This window comes from Oryctolagus cuniculus, chromosome 7 (genome assembly GCF_964237555.1).
Source record: "Oryctolagus cuniculus chromosome 7, mOryCun1.1, whole genome shotgun sequence".
Lineage (NCBI taxonomy): Eukaryota > Metazoa > Chordata > Mammalia > Lagomorpha > Leporidae > Oryctolagus > Oryctolagus cuniculus.
In genome coordinates this window covers 145,644,671-145,662,735 of record NC_091438.1, presented here as the reverse complement: position 1 = coordinate 145,662,735, position 18,065 = coordinate 145,644,671, and the positions used below count along the sequence as shown (strand labels likewise).

General features: G+C 61.2%; 1 protein-coding gene across 1 annotated transcript in view; it reads left to right on the top strand.

Annotated features, from left to right (window-relative positions):
* Positions 1-18,065, top strand: part of MAN1C1 (mannosidase alpha class 1C member 1) — a 139,273-nt gene that overhangs the window by 101,018 nt on the left and 20,190 nt on the right. Inside the window, exons 3-5 of the mRNA XM_008265652.4 lie at positions 8,323-8,438; positions 10,527-10,607; positions 16,131-16,225. Coding sequence (XP_008263874.4) covers positions 8,323-8,438; positions 10,527-10,607; positions 16,131-16,225 — 292 coding nt within the window. The remainder of the gene's footprint in view (positions 1-8,322; positions 8,439-10,526; positions 10,608-16,130; positions 16,226-18,065) is intronic.

Here is an 18,065-nt window from a genome sequence, read left to right as displayed (position 1 = left end):
TTGCACACAGTGGGAGCAGGGCTGCGATGAGGGGCACTGGAGCAGGGCAGGGCAGGGCAGGGAGGCCTCCGCTTTGCTTGGAGGCCTGGGATGCCTAGGGAGAATGCTTAATGCGTGAGCAGAGGCCAGGAGGACGAGAGGCCGTTTCACAGAAGTGTTTGTGCATTTCATGCTGCCGTCCTGGAATTCCCGCCACGGGGCCCCTGTGATGCACAGAAACGCCTCTGACTGGGAAGTCCCAGCTCAAGGGCCCGTGCTGCTGTGTCACCGCTGGCAGGAGGCAGAGGGCAGGAGAGGGCCTGGGCACAGGAGGGAAGGGGCCGGAACTCACCCATCCCTGGGGGCACACACAGCCCTCCCCACCTGAGCACCTCTTACAGGTCCCACTTCTCGATCCTGTTCTGTTGAGGATTCAGTTCGCCCTCGTGAACTTGGGGCACATGATCAGACTGTAGCAGGGGGCGTCTGGGCAGAGGGGCCTGTGCCGGCAGGCAGCCTGGGTTCAGTGTGGGTGCAGCATCACAGGGCAGGGGCAGTGGGGCCGTGAGGCTGGAGGGGTTGCCAAGGCCTGGCCCGAAGCTCTGCACGCTGTGCCTGTGAGTTTGGACGTGGAGAACGGGGAGGGTGGGTGAGGGTGGGGGTGGATGGGGGTGGGTGGGTAGGGGGCTTGAGGGCTCTGAAACAGGACAGGGACATGGGCAGATCTGGTCGTCTTTCCTTAATCAGCCCCTACCCAGGCATGGCTCCTAAGAAATGTCTTTCTGGAGCCGGCACTGTATCATAGTGGGCTAAGCCTCCGCCTGCAGTGCCGGCATCCCATATGGGCTCCAATTCATGTCCCAGCTGCTCCTCTTCCAATCCAGCTCTCTGCTCTAGCCTGGGAAAGCAGTAGAAGATGGCCCAAGTGCTTGGGCCCCTGCACCCCCATGGGAAACCTGGAAGATGCTCCTGGCTGCTGGCTTTGGATTGGCGCAGCTCCGGCTGATGCGGCCAACTGGGGAGTGAACCAGCAGATGGAAGACATCTCTCTCTGTCTTTCCCTCTCTGTAACTCCACCTCTCAAATAAACAAATAAAAATCTTAAAAATATAAAAAGGAAGGGAGGAAGGAAGGAAAAAAGAAAAAAAAAGGAAAAAGGAGAGAGGAGAGAGGAGGGGAGGGGAGGGAAGGGGAGGAGAGGAGAGGACAAATATCTTTCCCTCCAGAGGCTGCAGGTGGCCTTTGCCTGGAACCAGGCAGCCTCTGAGAACAACCCAGGACGCAGCCAGCAGACGGAAATGCAGGGCAAACACCGCTGCTGCAGAGGACAAAATTAAAAAAAAAAAAATTAAAAACCCAGCCCAGATAGAAAGGGAAAGGTCACCACCCCTAAAACGGCTGAGTGCAGCCAGCGCCCCGGCACCAGGTGCTGTGTTACACAGTGTACTGCAGGGTAGCAGGCTTGTCCCTCTAATTCATCTTCCTGGAACCCACGTGGCGGAACACTCCCATCTACCGCAGCACTAACGGGCAACCCCAAGACTAACGGCTCAGGGGGTCAGGAACCCAGAAAGGGCACAGCAGCCCAGCTCCTCTGTGCCCAGCCAGGATCCACAGGCCCTGCGCCGGGAGGGGCTGGAGGTGGGGCTGCCCCGGCAGCCCAGTCACCAGGAAGCTGTCTCTGTGTGTCTGGAGTGAGGCTGGCTGCGGCCCACGCTCAGATGGGACATCAGTGGGACGCTCGTTTTCTCCCTGGGGCCACCCGGGGCTTCCTCACAGTATGGCTGCTGCTTCCAAGAGGCAGGAAGTAGATGCTGCCAGGTTTCCTGAGGTCTGGGCCTGGGAACCAGCCCGCCATCCGTGTGCTTCATTCTGCTGGTCCTCGGGCCCAATGGGCTGCCCAGGTTCGGGGGAGGAGCCAGGGAGGGGAGGGCTGCCCAGGTTCGGGGGAGGAGCCAGGGAGGGGAGGGCTGCCCAGGTTCGGGGGAGGAGCCAGGGAGGGGAGGGCTGCCCAGGTTCGGGGGAGGAGCCAGGGAGGGGAGAGCTGCCCAGGTTCAGGGGAGGGCTGCCCAGGTTTGGGGGAGGAGCCAGGGAGGGGAGGGGAGGGCTGCCCAGGGAGGGGAGAGCTGCCCAGATTCAGGGGAGGAACATCATTCCTGCTGGGGTCTGGAGAAACCACAGCAGCCATCTTTGGAAAGTGGTCCCTGTGTCGGTTTATTCAGAAGCTGAGAAAAATAGGGGTGCTGGTCCTCCTTTTGGGGCCGGCGCTGTGGTGTAGCAGGTAAAGCCGTCACTTGAGTGCCAGCATCCCAGATGGGCACCAGTTCGAGTCCCAGCTGCTCCACTTGGATCCAGCTCTCTGCTATGGCCTGGGAAAGCAGTGGAAGATGGCCCAAGTGCCTGGGCCCCTGCACCTGTATGGAAGACCCAGAAGAAGTTCCTGGCTCTTGGCTTCAGATTGGCACAGCTCTGGCCACTGTGGCCATCTGGGGAGTGAACCAGTGGATGGAAGACCTCTCTCTCTCTCTCTCTCTCTCTCTCTCTGCCTCTGTCTCTCTCTAACTCTGCCTTTCAAATAATAAATTTAAAAAAAAAATTTAAAGGCAGAGATACATAGAGAGAAGGAGGGTGAGCCAGCAAGAGCTTCCATCCACTGGTTCACTTCCGGAATGGCCACAACATCCAGGGCTGGGCCAGGCTGAATCCAGGAGCTTCTTCCAGGTCTCCCACATGGGTGCAGGAGCCCAAGGCCTTGGGCCATCTTCCACTGCTTTCCCAGGCCATAGCAGAGAGCTAGATAGAAAGTGGAGCAGCCGGGACCTGAACCAGCACCCACATGGGATGCCGGCATGGCAGGCAGAGGCTTAGCCCACTACACCACAGCGCTGGCCCTATGTGTTGTCTCTTCACAAATTGGGGAAAGTCTCACGGAGCCCATCGATCAGCTGAAAGCAGCCATTAATGTGTGGCTCTGGGGAGACTGGTAGCGGGCCACACCATGGGTGGTGCTTTCCTTCTAACTTCTTTGCTGAGTTTGTGTGGCCCAGCCCGACCCATTTCCCTCTGCTAACGCGTCTCACACAGACTTCGTGAGTGGCTGAGTCGGTGACATCCGGGTGGGCAGGGGGCAACCTTCTGGGCATCGTGGGGGAGGAGGAGGTTGCGGGTGCTGGGTGGGTGCCACCGTAGAAACTGACGTGCTGTTGGCAAGAAGCTGTGTGCTGCTGGGCAGTGTGGGCACCCTGGCCAACCTGGGCACAGCCTGGGCGATCTGCTTTGTCGGCACCAGCCTCTGGGGCTGACCTTGCCCAGGACATGGTCATCGAATATGCTGTTCAGCAGGGCACCCCTGTACCCCCTCCCCGCACCTGGCCCACAGCACACACCTGTACCCCCTCCCCACGCCTGGCCCGCAGCACACCCCTTACTCCCTCCCCGCGCCTGGCCCACAGCACACACCTGTACCCCCTCCCCACGCCTGGCCCGCAGCACACCCCTTACTCCCTCCCTGCGCCTGCCCCATAGCACGCCCCTGTACCCCCTCCCCGCGCCTGGCCCACAGCACACACCTGTACCCCCTCCCCACGCCTGGCTCGCAGCACACCCCTTACCCCCTCCCCGCGCCTGGCCCACAGCACACCCCTGTACCCCCTCCCCGCGCCTGGCCCACAGCACACACCTGTACCCCCTCCCCACGCCTGGCTCGCAGCACACCCCTTACCTCCTCCCTGCGCCTGCCCCACAGCACACACCTGTACCCCTTCCCCGCGCCTGCCCCACAGCACACACCTGTACCCCCTCCCCACGCCTGGCTCGCAGCCGGGCACTGAGGATGTGAGCGAGCCTCCCCCACCTGGCGGCAGGGCCTTTTCTTCCCAGAGACTCCGGGCCCCTGGTGTGTTCCAGGCAGCGGCAGGAGGCACTGAACAGGTCCTCCCAGGGAGCTGGAGGCAGAGAGCAGTGAGGCCCCGCTGGTGAAGGCTGGGCGTGGGGGAAGGGGCAGTGCTGGGGCGTCCTGTGAACAGGGCCTAGGGAGGGAGCAGGGCTCAAGGAGCAGAGTGCGGCTGAGGAGGAGGCCAGGGGCCAGGGCATGGCCGCCAGCAACCACCAGGACGTGGGCTTTTCCTCCAAGCCAGGTGGGAGCCACGGGAGGGTTTTGAGCTCACGTGACTTGCATTTTCATCGGCTTCCGTGGTTGCCCAAGCCAGAGGCCCGAGGAAGTGCTGCGGGCGCCCTCTGGGCAGGAGGAGGTTAGCTGTGGCATCCTGGGAGCTCGGGAGAGGGTGTGGGCACTGGCCGTGCCCGGATGCCCATGGGACTTGCTTGGCAGAGGAGCCGCACGTGCCGCGGTGTGGGGAGGCCATGGATCTGGCTTCATTAGGAAGACAGCTCAGTTGGTAGCATACAGGAGGAGAGGGGAACAGTCCTGGAGGCGGGTGCACATCCTGGTCAGGCACGGTTATCTGGCAGCGGAACCGGCGGGGCCCCACAGACCCTGTGGAGGGGCCGCCCGGAGCTAGGCACTTCTGCTTACTGTGTTCAGCCCACACGCACCCAGCTCCCTCCCATCCACCACTCCAACCCTGCCTGCAGGAGGCCTGGTGTCATCCCCATTACACAGATGTGTATACTGAGGCGCTGAAAGGTGCTGACTTGCCCCAGCTGACAGCAGTACGTGATGGAGTCAAGACTTGAACTTGCGTCTCCCCGACACCAAAGCCAGCCTCTCTCTGAACCCCCGTGTGAGGCTGCCTTGGAAAGGCTTTCTTCAGGAGCCGGGGGTCAGAGCAGCATAGTGGGCGCATCCCCCACCTCCCAAAGACGGGGGCCGAGAGTCTCCCACACCCGGCCGCCCTCCCCCCACCCTGGCCAGGCTGCTGTTCCGGGAGAGTGAGGGTAAGAACGACGGACCGATGTGTGGAGCACGCAGGCCTGCCAGGCGGGTGCGGGCAGGTTTATCAGGTGTGTTTCCGCCAGGTGTGTAGATGAGACTGACCCGGCCCAGGAGCCTGCAGCGGCCCCCCAGGGCCCCAGCCCAGGGTCTCAACTTCGTTTTCCCAATGAGGACTTTGATGTTTACAGCAGCTGTGTTGTTGGTCTGCGCTGAGATGTGAACCCGGGGCCTTCTCCTCCCTGGGTCTGCATTCCACCCTGGCACCCAGCCCAGCCCCATTGGCTCCTTGCCTAGCAGCCATGGGCCTGTTTACGGACAGGGCTGCGGAGCTGCCCCAAGGCAGCCGAGGGGGCAGATGGGGTGAATTCCAGGGAGCCCCTCCGCCCCTGCCCAGCCTGGCCGCTCGGTAACCTCTGGCCCAAATGGAAGGCTCTTCCCTAAGTGCCTTGCTGGCCTGCAGCCCAGCACCATGCTAGGTGGGGGCAGGGACGGGAGCGCAACCCAGACAAGGATCCAGGAGCCGTGCCAGGGCCTTGCCAGCAAATCTCTTAGCAAGCTGTCCCCAGAGACGGCTGGTCACGAGGAGCGGGGCCTAGGGGCAGGGGGCCCCACGGGGTGAAAACAACCGGCAGCCCAGGGCCAGAGTCAGAAACCGGATCCCGTGGCCACCTCCCTGACCTTACACAGCCTGGGAGCGGTCAGTGCGGGTGGGGTGGGGTGGGGTGGGGTGGGAGTCCGATCCCAGGTTGTTTTCCCAGAGAACCCAGCCGCACGTGTGCAGTGCAAAGCCCGTTGTGTCTGGCTCCGAGCAGGGCTGGTGCTCCCTCGGTCTCATCCCGGTGCCTTGTCTAAGAGATAAACGGGTGAGGCAGCAGGATCTCGAAGACTCGGCCAGGCCCTAAAAGCACCCCCCTGCAGAGCCACGGTGTGCACTCCCAGCCGGCACCCAGGAGCCTGGGCTTGGCTCGGCCTTGCTGTGCCCTGGCCTGAGACGTGGGCAGGAAAAGGATGCTCCCAGCAGCCTTGTTCAGCCCCGACACCCTCAGGGAAGGATCCACGCCACTTTGGGGCTTGCTTCCTCTCAATCCTGAAGCCTGGCAGGGGCTGGCTTTCTGGAAATTCACTGGAGCCCAAGGACAGAGCCGTGGGTTCCGCAGCCCCACCCCCTCCCCCGGGGCCCACGCTGCCTCCCTGTAGGGAAATCTGTAACTTCAGCCTCCTCTCCTCCAGCTGTGCCCCCCTCCCTCCCCGCCGCCCGTTCTTCCCCAGGCCCTGCCCTCTGTCAGACCTTGCCTGGCCCAGAGAGTAGGGAAGTGTCTCAGTGTCTCTGCGGCAAGGTCAATGCCGCCAAGGGCGGCTGGGGAAGCGCTAATTAAGGAGGCGAGATGCTGACCCGCAGAGCCTGCACCCGGATTCAGGTGGGGTCAGCATGTGCCAGGACACCCTGGAGCTTCTGCCAGGGCCTGCGGGCTGGTGACACCGCGCTCTCAGCCCCTGCAGCCGGGGCGCTGAAGCCGCCATCACCATCATCTCAGTACTGCGTCTGCACCTCCACCCCTGCAGGCTCGGCCAGGCACTGCTTGAAGCAAGGGGTTCCTTCTAGTTAAGATTTCTTTCTTTCTTTATTTGAAAGGCAGAATTACTGGGGGAAGAGAGAGATCTTCCATCCACTGGTTCACTCTCTACCTGCAAAAGCCAGGTGCCTGGTCTCCCACGTGGGTGCAGGGCCCCAAGCCCTTGGGTCGTCCTCCGCTGCTTTCCCAGGTGCATTAGCAGGGAGCTGCATTGGAAGTGGAGCAGCTGGGACTCAAACCGCTGCTCACGTGGGATGCTGGCATGGCAGGTGGCAGCTTAACCTACTGGGCCACAACACCAGCCCCCAAAATATCTTTTTTAAAATTTACATCTGTATTAAACATGTACAGGCATTTTCCTTGTTGTTACTTCCTAAATGCATCCATCCTGACACCTGTTGTAGAGCATTTATGTTACGTTAGGTGTTATGAGTCACATAGAGAGGATTTAGAGAGCCTGGGTTACCTGCAGATACGCTGCCGTTTCATGTAAGGGACTTGGCCCAGCCATAGATTTGCGTATCTGTGCAGAGTTCTGGAACCAGTCCCTGCAAGGACTGGTCCCTCTGGTAGGTCTGTAGTGGGAGGCGGTCACCTCTTCCCAGAAGCCCTCCAGAAGGCACCGGCTGTATCTCTGTGTCCCTTCCCTCTTCCTCCACAGTTCCCTAGGCTCCAGGCTCTGGCTGTGCAAGGCGAGGGCTTCCTCACCACCCTCCTGCTTCGTTCGGGTGGGGAGAGCTGTTGTTTGCTGCTACTCCCAGGTCAAGCAGGTGCAGGGGCAGAGGCTGGGCCTCTTAGCTCTTTGTCCTAGAAGGCCAGTGACCATGACATTTTTGGATTGTGCACTTTAATAGTATGTTTGCCCGAGCTTTTTTATTTCAGTGGGAATAAGGTTAAACCCATGAACTGGGGAAGCGAGCGCACCTGCAGTGCCAGTGCTCAGGGGTGACCGCTGGACCACACCCGTTAGACGCAGTCTGCGCACTCACACTGCATGGCAAGGGTTTTTAAGATTTACTTATTTGAGAGTCAGAGTCACAGAAAGAGAAGGAGAGGCAGTCAGAGAGAGAGAGAGAGAGAGAGAGAGAGAGAGAGAGAGATCTCCCATCTGCTGGTTCTCTCCCCAGGTGGCCACAATGGCTGGGGCTAGGCAAGGCGGAAGCCAGGAGCCTGGAACTTCATCCTGGTCTCCCATGTGGGTGGTACTTGGGCCATCTTCTGCGGCTCTTCCCAGGCCATTAGCAGGGAGCTGGACTAGAAGTGGAGCAGCTGGGACTTGAACCAGCACCCATATAGGATGTGCCAGTACTGCAGGTGGCAGCTTTACCACTACACCACAAGCCTGACCTTCGTGGTGGCATTTAAGAGGTGAATGACACTGCTTTTTTCTTTGCAGCCTGTTTTTTTCTTACTTTTTCCTTTCTGTCTCTAAGTAGAATTGGAACATTTTTCCCCAGACTTTCTCCATTATCCATGAGACTGCAATATGGATCTTCCTGGAGACATAGCTATGAACATCTTTGTTTTGTCTCAGAATCAAAGTCAGAGGACTTGCATGTCTGGTGGGATTTTTGTAGGCACTTCAGAGAAAAGTGGGGTGCTTGGCTGGTCCCCTGACCCACAGGAGAGTGAACCAAGGCCTGGGGTGGCTCCGCCTGGGACCTGGGTCTCTCCCCATCCCTACGCCGCTGGCCGTGTCTTTGCAGCCCTCTGGGTCCCAGCCTCACCTTTGCTGGCAGTGTTGGAGCGCCCTGGATCAGGCCTGGGGTGCGTGCTTTGCCCAGAGCCTGCTCGGGCACTTTGGGGGCTGGTTGAGATGGGGGTGGAGAGGCCAGGAGTGACCTGGGTGCCATCTTGGAGTCTCTGTGCCTGCAGGAGGCCTCAGCGGGGCGACCATCATAGACTCCCTGGACACCCTCTACCTCATGGAGCTGAAGGAGGAGTTCCAGGAGGCCAAGGCCTGGGTTGAAGACAGTTTCCACCTGAACGTGGTGAGTCCAAGACCCTCTGGGTGTCAAGGCCAAAAGCGGCCCAAGAGGTCAGTGCCGGCTGCCCCTGAGAACCCTGGAACCCAGAGACACGGAGGCTCTCACCTCAGGCTGCACAGCCGACCTGTCCCAGAACCACGTTGCATGGTCCATGCTTCATCCCCTCCCTTAACGCCAGCCTTGATGTGGGGACACCCCCGCCCGGCCTCTTCCCCGGGAGGGAAGACCCCACCGCTGTCCCTTCCCTCCCTGTGGGGTCAGCCGCCTCTCCGGGGCACACTGCCCACCCCTGGGCAGCCTGTCGTACACAGCTAGGCTGGGTGGGGTAGGCTGGGGGGTTGGGCTTGGCCCCTCAGGGCTACCCCAGCCTGGAGCCCCACTGCACTGCATGTGTGGGGTGGGGGGCTTCCAGCTACAGGTTCACCCGCAGGGCTGTCTAGGCTTCACCACACAGGTGTCTCTGGTCAAGGACAAGGCCTCCAGGATGAGCCCTAGAAGTCTGAGCTCCTTGTGGATTTGGGAGACAGGTGGGAGGGGAGCCAGGCTGTGTCCAGACGTGCTGCGGGGCTCCGCCAGTGCCAGGCCGCGGCAGGAGTGAGGCACCTGCCCCTTCGCAAGGCCAGTGCGCCAGCACAGGCTGCCTGCAGACACGAGCTGGGGCATCTGCAAGCTTCCATGGGGCCAAGGCCCTCTGGAGTCCTGGCTTGAACCCCCCCAGCCTTGGTGTCCTCCGCTCCAAGACGGGAGCAGTGACAGCAGTGCCAAAGGCATGGGCCGAGCTGCGGATTGAAGACAGCAGAGGGTTTAAAGGCCATGTATAACACTGTGAAGTCTGATACAGCTGTAGCTTGGAGTTGCCATCATGGTCATGGTCACCTGGAGTGTCCCAAGGCTGGTCGGGGCCTCTGGTGACCTGGGAGGTGGGGGCAGGGAACTTAGAATCCTCCCACCCATTCCCTCCTTCTTCACTGAATTGGAGGAAGCAGAGGCAGGAGGAGGAAGGAGCAGCCTCGTGAATCCCCACCCCCACCCCGCTGCCTCTAGACAGGAAGTGGGCATCAGGCAGCTTCCCAGGGGCCTGGAGCACCTGGGGACACTCAGGCGGGCTGGCGCAGGGTGGTGAGTGTCCCCGGAGGAAGGCAAGGTGGAGTCGCTCCTCCGCCTCTCTGAACCTTGGCTCTCATCTGGAGAATGGCAGTGAGCCTGGCAACCCGCCGGACCGCTGCGAGGGTGGCTTTGTCAGTGGACTCCTCTCCCAGACGGAGGGCGCTGGCGCTGGTTACCAGTCATGAGAGCTGTCAGACAGCAGGTGCCCCACGCGGAGCCCTGCCCTCTGCAGCAACCGCGGGACCCCGCTCTGGCAGCCACTGCACCTGCACCACCCGTGGCTTGCAGCTGCCCTGCACAGAGGTGGTAAACACAGGCAGGGGGAGGCCGGAGAGCATGCCTGAAGCCACATTAGGGGTGCGGTGGGGTTAGCCCTTCGCACCCTGATTTTCAATCTCAGCTGAAGAAAGAGAGATGATGAAGGCAGGTGTCGGTGTGCCCCTTGGGCCCTGGAACTGAGGCCCGACACACTGCAGGTCATTGCACACGAATCTGCCTGGCACCTCTGTCCAGCCCTGGGCCTGCCCCGTCTGCCTCTCAGCCTCATTCTAGAACCTTCTGGTCTGTCACCCTGGGGGGGGGGGGGCTCAGTATCCCACAGGGACACCCCCAAGAAGAGCAGGAAGCCCAACGGGAGGAGAATTTTCCTCCCCTCGGGCTAAGCCTCAGCCCAAGCTCCAGCGCCTTGGACAGCAGCCAGGCGTAACCTTGCTCCGATGGCCGCGGGCAAGGGCTGGGGAAGGAAGCCAAGCCCAGTGTTTATTTGGAACCTTTTAAGTGTTCAGTGGCGGCCGCCGCCTGGCAGCTTCCGATCCTGCTTAGCTTGTGCTGTGAAAACTGAGCATTGCCCGGCCCCTGAGGCAAGCCCTGTGCCTGGTGCAGGTGTGTATGTGGGGGGGTGCAGCTGGGGGAAGACAGTGTTTCGGAGCCCCACGGGCATCTCACATGTGTCCCCCTGTGCACCCCCTGCTGTGTGTCCTGCAGAGCGGAGAAGCATCCCTGTTTGAGGTGAACATCCGCTACATCGGAGGACTGCTCTCCGCCTTCTACCTGACGGGGGAAGAGGTGAGTGCTGGGAAGAGCTCTGGGGAGCATCCAGTCCCCACGGGACAGCGGAGGCCCACAGCGAGCAAGGGACGGCCTGGGACCCCATGGCTCCCTGCTCCCTCAAGAGCCCGTTTGCCAAGTTCCACCTGCAGACTCCTCATCCTCCTCTCTGCTGCCTCTGTTTGCTGTCAGGCAAACACAACTGCTGCACAGTTAGTAAGCTCCCCAGAGCCCACGATGGATCTGCTCATCGGCCACTCCAATCAAACTCCACGGTCACCCTGCCCTGTCCTCCAGGCCAGCCCCAGCCACGTCTCCGCTCCAGGCCTCAAAGGGGACTGCAGGGGAAATGGGGCAGCCACTGCTGGTCAGGCACTGTAGGTCCTAGGCCATGTTCCTGGCAGTGGAGTCAGCTTCCGGGAGGGGCAGAGAAGTGCGGCTGTGAGAGCAGGTGCATGGGGGGGTGGTCTGCACCTCACTACCCCCAGTGCTCACCTGCCTGTGACCTGGAGCGCATCCCCTCTTCCGTCGCTGGTCTGGTGCTTTCCTTGTCTGCTGCCCTTGGCTCCCTGTACCCAGAGGCCAATAATTCCACCTGCCCCCAACCTGGGGCTCATGGAGGTGAGGCAGGCACCAGGAAGGCGCCTCTCCTCTCTGCCACTGTTGTCTGGGAAGTCATTTCCACTTCTCTCAGTGGTGCAGGCAGTGGGCCGAAGTCAGGGCTGGGAGGCCACAGGCTGGGGGCCACCGGCTGGTGCCTTCTCTCTCAGTGGCCGTGGCCTCCCTGCATCCATGGAGCACGCTGTCCTCAGCACGGATTACTGCCTGTACCATTTTGTCCCCAGTAACCTGCAGGTGGGAGCCCTTGGCTTTGAGCCACCTGAAGCCTGAATTTCATATGAAAACCCTAGGAGAGGGAAATGACTGGAGGAGCAGAGGAGAGGTGTCCGTGGCCTTAGTGGCGTCTGCCAGCCTCCTGGGTGGTGGGGAGGAGAGGGGGCAGCTCGTGGCTCACAGAGGTTGGTGTGGGGTTGGCAACGCAGGAAGGAGCCGCCCCCCCCCCCCCCGAGGGCGTCTGCGACTCTGAACTCCCTTCAAGGTCTTGACCATTAGGGACCATCAGCCGGACCTTCAGGACTGCACGGGAGCCCCTGGGACTTAGGGACACTCGGGAGGCTCAGGGAGGGGCCCACGTGGCTGAAGTCTGTCCGTGCAGCCCCTGCCCTCCACCTGCAGCCCTCCCTGGCCTCTCCCTGCCCCACCCTCATTGTGGCCGCAGGCCTGGTGTGCACACTCCCACCGGGTCCTCAGCAGCCCCCTCGTGTGGCCACTGTCCCACTCGCAGGTAACAACGCTGAGACTTAGAAGACGGGACTCTGGGGCTGTGCTAACTCTGGCTCCTGACCCCTGGGGCCTCTCTGTGTGTGCTGGGGTCCACCCTGGCCCTGTGGATTCAGCCTGCTCATCCCCTGGATTCAGCCACACTCTCGGTGCCTGTGGAGGGGGTCTCCGCCCTCTACTGTGTGCAGCGAGACTGTCGCCGGAGGCCCCGCCCCTCCCCTGGACCGAGCCCTTTCCTGCCCCTGCGGGCAGCTGCAGGAGAATCCCAGGACTCCAGCCGCACTAGCGGGACTCCAGCCGCACTAGCGGGGCTGGCGCAGCACTTCACAGTTTGTAGGGTGCATTCACTTGCACACAGGCCTCGTTTGATTTCTTTCTTTCTTTCTTTTTTAAGATTTATTTGAAAGGAAGAGTTACAGAAAGGCAGAAGCAGAGAGAGAGGGGTCTTCCATCTGCTGGTTCACTGTCCTCCCCCCCACCCCAAAATGGCCTCAACGGCTGGAGCTGGGCCAATCCAAAGCCAGGAGCCAGGAGCTTCTTCTGGGTCTCCTACTTGAGTGCCGAGGCCCAGGCACGTGGGCCATCTTCCACTGCTTCCCCAGGCCACAGCAGAGAGCTGGATCGGAAGTGGAGCTGCCGGGTCTCGAACCGGCGCCCATATGGGAGGCCAGCACTGCAGATGGCATCTTTACCAGCTATACCACAGCACCAGCCCCCCCCCCCCCCCCGGCTTGATTTCTATAAAACCATGTGAAGCAGCGGGGCACATGCTACCATATGTGCCATTGTGCAGCTGGGGAAACTGAGGCTCGGAGACTACACGGCTTGCCCAAGCTCCTACAGTTGCTGAGAGGGAACGTGAGAACCAGGCTCCTGCCAGGGCCTTCTCCACGCTCCAGCACGGCCTTCTTGCTGCTCCCTCTCACCGCGGTCTGGGACCGTGGCCACGGAGGCCATGTCACTGTGCAGGAGAGCCACTGACAAGCTCCAGGGCCCTGGGCAAGGTGCTCCTCTGAGGCTCAGCTTCTCGTCCCGCAGTGGGCCAGCCTCTGCCCCATAGGCTGTGGCAAGAGCCGAAGGTTGTGTGGACGACACCTGGCGTCTCCTCACTGCCAGGGTGGCCGGGGGACGGCCGCTCTGTTCCAGGGTGAGCGCTGCTGTCCACGTGTCCCACAGCAGCCGCCCTGAGGTGGGGGAGACCTGGGGTGCCGCTGGCAGCGGGGCCTGCTCCGAGGCTGCAGCCTCCCAGCTCGGCTGCACCGCGTTCATGTGCTCTCCGCAGGCAGCTGCTCGGGTGTGAAATGATCTCTGAGCCTCACGTGAGACAAGGCCCTTTGAGGCTCTGAGCCGGTGGCCTGCAAACCTGGCTGCCTGGGCCCCGAGGGCACGTCCTGCGTACTTCTGGGGGGACAGAAGCTTTGAATAGGATTCCAGACCAGTTCCTGCGGGGTTCTTTGAAAGGCCGGTCCACTGGTTCATACCCACCCCCACCCCCAGTGCCCACAAAGCCTGGGCTGGCCAGAGGCCAAATCTGGGAGCTGGAATGCAGGTCTCCCCCCACCCCGGGTTTCAGGAACCCAACCACTTGAGCCACCACTGCTGCCATCTCCAGCCAGAAGCTGGAGTCAGGAGCCGGGTCTGGGCATCAAACCCAGGTATTCTGATGCAGGGCGCAGGCGTCTTACCCAGCACCTTAGCTGCTAGACTGACCGCCCGCTTCTACAACAGGTCCCATGTGGCTGGGCCTTGCCCACTTTGGCACGTACTGTCCAACACTGGACCCTATCATCGTCCCTGGCCTGTGGTTGCCAGCCCCCAGAGGCCTCCAGTCCACATCCCAGTCTGAAGTGTTCTGAACCTCCTGCCCCACTGCATTCACAACAGATGGCCATTGTTGGGGGGGGGGGACAGAGGGGGGCCTTGCTCTGCTGCCCCTCAGGAATTCAACAAACTGGGCCCCGCTCAAGCTCCGGAAGTGGAAAGAGAAGTGTGGTCCCACTGGAACACTCCCTCCGGGGCCTGCATGAGCACGGTTCATGGTGATGGCTCTTGGCCCCTGCCACCCGTGGGACACCCAGAGGGACTTCTAGGCTCCTGGCTGCAGCCTGACCCAGCCCTGGCTGTTGCAGGCATTTGGGGACTGAACCAGAAGATGGAAGATCACCCTTGCTCTCTCCCCTTCTTGCTCTGCCTTTCAAAAAAAAAATGGCTTTTTTTTTTTTTTTCTGACAGAGTGGACAGTGAGAGAGAGAGACAGAGAGAAAGGTCTTCCTTTGCCGTTGGTTCACCCTCCAATGGCCGCCGCGGCTGGCGCGCTGCTGGCGGCGCACCGCGCTAATCCGAAGGCAGGAGGCAGGAGCCAGGAGCTTTTCCTGGTCTCCCATGGGGTGCAGGGCCCAAGCACTTGGGCCATCCTCCACTGCACTCCTGGGCCACAGCAGAGGGCTGGCCTGGAAGAGGAGCAACTGGGACAGAATCCGGGGCCCCGACCGGGACTAGAACCCGGTGTGCCGGTGCCGTAAGGCGGAGGATTAGCCTATTGAGCTGCAGCGCCGGCCAAAAAAAAAATGCTTTTTCAAAAGGAATCTGCTGGGAATTGGTTCCAGGACTCCACTACCCCTTCAATACACACACAGACACACACACACACCCCTACAGTAACCAGACCCCATGGATGCAAATGTCCCTTTTGGAAAATGACATAGGAAGATTTGTACACCTGCACACGTGGTCCTGTGCATGAAATCATCTCTGGGTGACGTACGACACCTAAAGCCAATGTAAAGGCCACATGAGGAGTCATCGCACTGGATCAGCTGGGGAATGCGACACTGGAAAGTCTGTACCCGCTCCGCACAGAGACGGCCTCTGCTTTAAAGTTTTGTCAGCCTTGCGTTGGACTCCTGAGATTTGTAGCCTGCGGGCACCGAGAGAGAATCCAAGGAAAGTGAAGTTACCCACGGCGCCCGCCCTATGGAGGCCTGTGGGCCTTGTGCTGCACTGGCTTGTGGCCGTGGACTTGGGAAGAAGCTGGGGCTCCCTGTTGTGGAAGGCTTGTCTCCTCGGGCACAAACCCTCGCTGTGCTGTTAAACTCTCTCTCGGGCAGCCTCACGGCGGCGGCGTGGTCTCCACCGTGGGAACGAGCCGTGTGTGAGCCATCAGCGTAGTTCAGCCTTTTCCTGTCCACAGCACCCTGATTGATGTATATCTCCTTCAGATCGGTCGCTCCAGGGAGTCGGAGGCTTGGACGGGTGCCCTGAGGCCGTCCCCTCGTGGCTCCCTGGCTGGTGGTTTAGGCTGAGCCCTTCCTCCTCTGCCTCTGATGGGGGCAGAGGGCAGTCAGAAAGTCAAAGGGGGGAGGCCTTTCACCTGCTGTCCCCTGGAGGAGCAGTGGTTTCTGGATCCTGGGCACTGGGGTAGCCTTGGCTCCCTCTCCACTTCCAGACTCATCTCAGTGGCACTGCTCCTTCCCCACATTTCTTTTTTTAAAGATTTATTTGAAAGGGAGAGACAGATCTTCCGTCCACTGATTCACTTCCCAAATGGTGGTAACGGCTGGGGCTGGGCCAGGCCAAAGCCAGAAACCAGGAGCTTCTTCCAGGTCTCCCACGTGGGTGCAGGGGCCAAAGGACTTGGGCCATCTTCCACTACTTTCCCAGGCCATAGCAGAGAGCTGGATCAGAAATGGAACAGCCAGAACTCGAACTGGCCCCCATATGAGATGCCGGCACCACAAACAGCAGCTTAACCCGCTATGCCACAGCGCCGACCCCATACTCGGCTTCTGGCACTCTGGCCCGCCCCAGGGTGGACAGCACTGACCATTGGAGATCCGCCCCATCTCAGCCAAGTCTTCTTCTGGGTTTGGAGGGAACGCCCCAGCATGTGCCCATACACACACGTTCCCAGTGCTCACCTAACCCAGTACAGCCACTGAGCCCTGGTCATCGTCTGGACACCAGGGTGTCCATCCTTTCCCCGAAGTCCGTACCTCCCAGCAACCCGTGAGGAGGCCCACATCAGCCTTGTTTTACAGATAAAGGAGCTGAGGCTCTCCTAAGGCCACGCAGCCAACTAACTGCAGGACACAGCACCGCCTTCCCCCACCCCCCAGATCTGCAGCCTTGATGGCTTTGTCCTGGGAGTGTTCCTGTCCCAGCCGGCCTGGAATCTCAGTGCCCTTGACCCTTGCATTACAGGTGTTCAGAGTAAAGGCCATCCAGCTGGGCGAGAAGCTCCTGCCAGCCTTCAAGACCCCCACAGGAATCCCAAAGAGCTCCGTCAACTTCAAAAGGTAGGACCCCAGCCCCTCTTCGCCGGGGGTCCAGCTGTGGGACCTGTCTGGAGGGGACCTGGTAGGGAGTCCCGGGGGCAGGTGGTAGATAAGCCCAGGGGAGGCCCATGTTTGTCAAACCCATCCTGTTACAGATGTGGAAACTGAGGCACAGGAGAGGAAGAACCCTCCCTTGGGAAGCACAGCAAGTCTGGGGCACAGTGAGGACCTGCTTGGCCAAGGACTCTCCCAGACAGGTGTTTGTCCCACGCCTGGATCTCAGGGTTTAGGCCACGCAGACCTGGTGGTCTGTCGTGGGTGGGAAAGGCACCTGCCCCTCACCAACACCGCACAGCGCTGAGGGCCCTCCCAGGCCCGCACCCTACTCCCTCCGTCCCCAGCTCAGGTTCGGGAGAGCAGGCACAGCCTTCCCTCCCCTACGAGCAGGAACCCAAAGTTGGTGGGCGGGGAGCGGGGGCATCTCGGGAGCCCGGCTGTTCCTGGGACAGGAAGTCTGCGTCCCTGTGTCACGTGGGAGACAGAGAAGGTACGCGGCTGTGGTGCTGAGCGGCCGGGAGCTCTCTGGGGCCGTGCTGAGGCCCCTCTGGCAGCCCCAGGCCTGGGAGGAGGGAAGCCATAGCACTCGCATTGCCCTGGGCTCGCCGTGCACCTCCTGGATTGAGTGCTTCTCAGTGGGCTCTGACCTCACGGGCGCTCCAGCCAGCTGCCTGGGAGGGGGTGGGGCAGGGGTCTTCGCACGTCAGCCTCGGTGGCAGTGGGTGCTTGTCGTGCCCCGCACCGTCACCTCCCGCCCTGTTCTGTGGGAAGGCAGCATTCCTGGGTGTGGCCTCATCCTCCGTGCCTGCCGGGCTCAGAGCCGGGCCTGTGGGCCTCTGCTCAGATGCCTGCCCCATGGATGCTGGCCCCAGCGGGAGTTGGCCAGGTGTTGTGGCGCAGGGACACAGCCTGTCCCTCTGCGTGCTTCTCCCGAGGCCTGGGATGGCAGCACCTCCGGGTGTCTGTCCCGGGGCCCTCGGACCACGCTGCTGATCAGATGCGGCTCCTGGCCCTGCTGGGGAAAGGAGTGTGTTTATTCTAGGCTGTTTGTGGCTGGGTACATATGTAAGCGTGTGCGGATCTCCTGGCAACAGCGCCCTTTCATTTTCGAGATAAGAGAGTCCACTGCTAAAAAGGCCTCCTCCTCCTGCTGGGGACAGCAGCCAGGGACGTCCAGGGCTGTGGGGCTGTGGAGTCCACTCCTCGGAGAGGGCCTGCTGCTGGGAACTGGACCGCACGCAACAGCCCCACGCCGGCCAGGCTTGCTGTGGGCAGCTCTGGGAGGAAGGGTGAGAGGTTGGGCCCCACAAGTGGGGAAGGTGACCAGGTCTGCCCCAGCACTGCGAGGCGGGGCGGTGGGCAAGGCAGGGCCAGCCGGGACCTTGGACCTGCAGAGACCCCCGGGCTGTCTGGGAACACAATGGTGGCCAGTCCCCAGGGCCTCTGCGGTGGAGTTGGTCTGTTTTACTTGCTCTGTCTTAGACGCAGCCCCGCATACAAGCGCCCGACCACCACCCACACGGATAAATCATGCAGGCTGTCACGCAAGCCCACCTCTGCCTCTCTGCATAGGCACGCACATGCACACACAGACACACAATCTTCATACTTGCCAGTTCCTATCAGCCGTCCTCTGTGTGTCAGCGCCACGTAAGCAGGTGGCATGAATTCTGTCTCCAGCCCCATGGCAACCACAGGGAGCCGGTTTTACCAGTAGAGAAGCCGAGGCCTGCAGAGGGGAACGAGCTTACCCAAGGTCACACAGCAAGGTTAGGATCTAGGGGCCAGCACTGTGGCGCAGCGG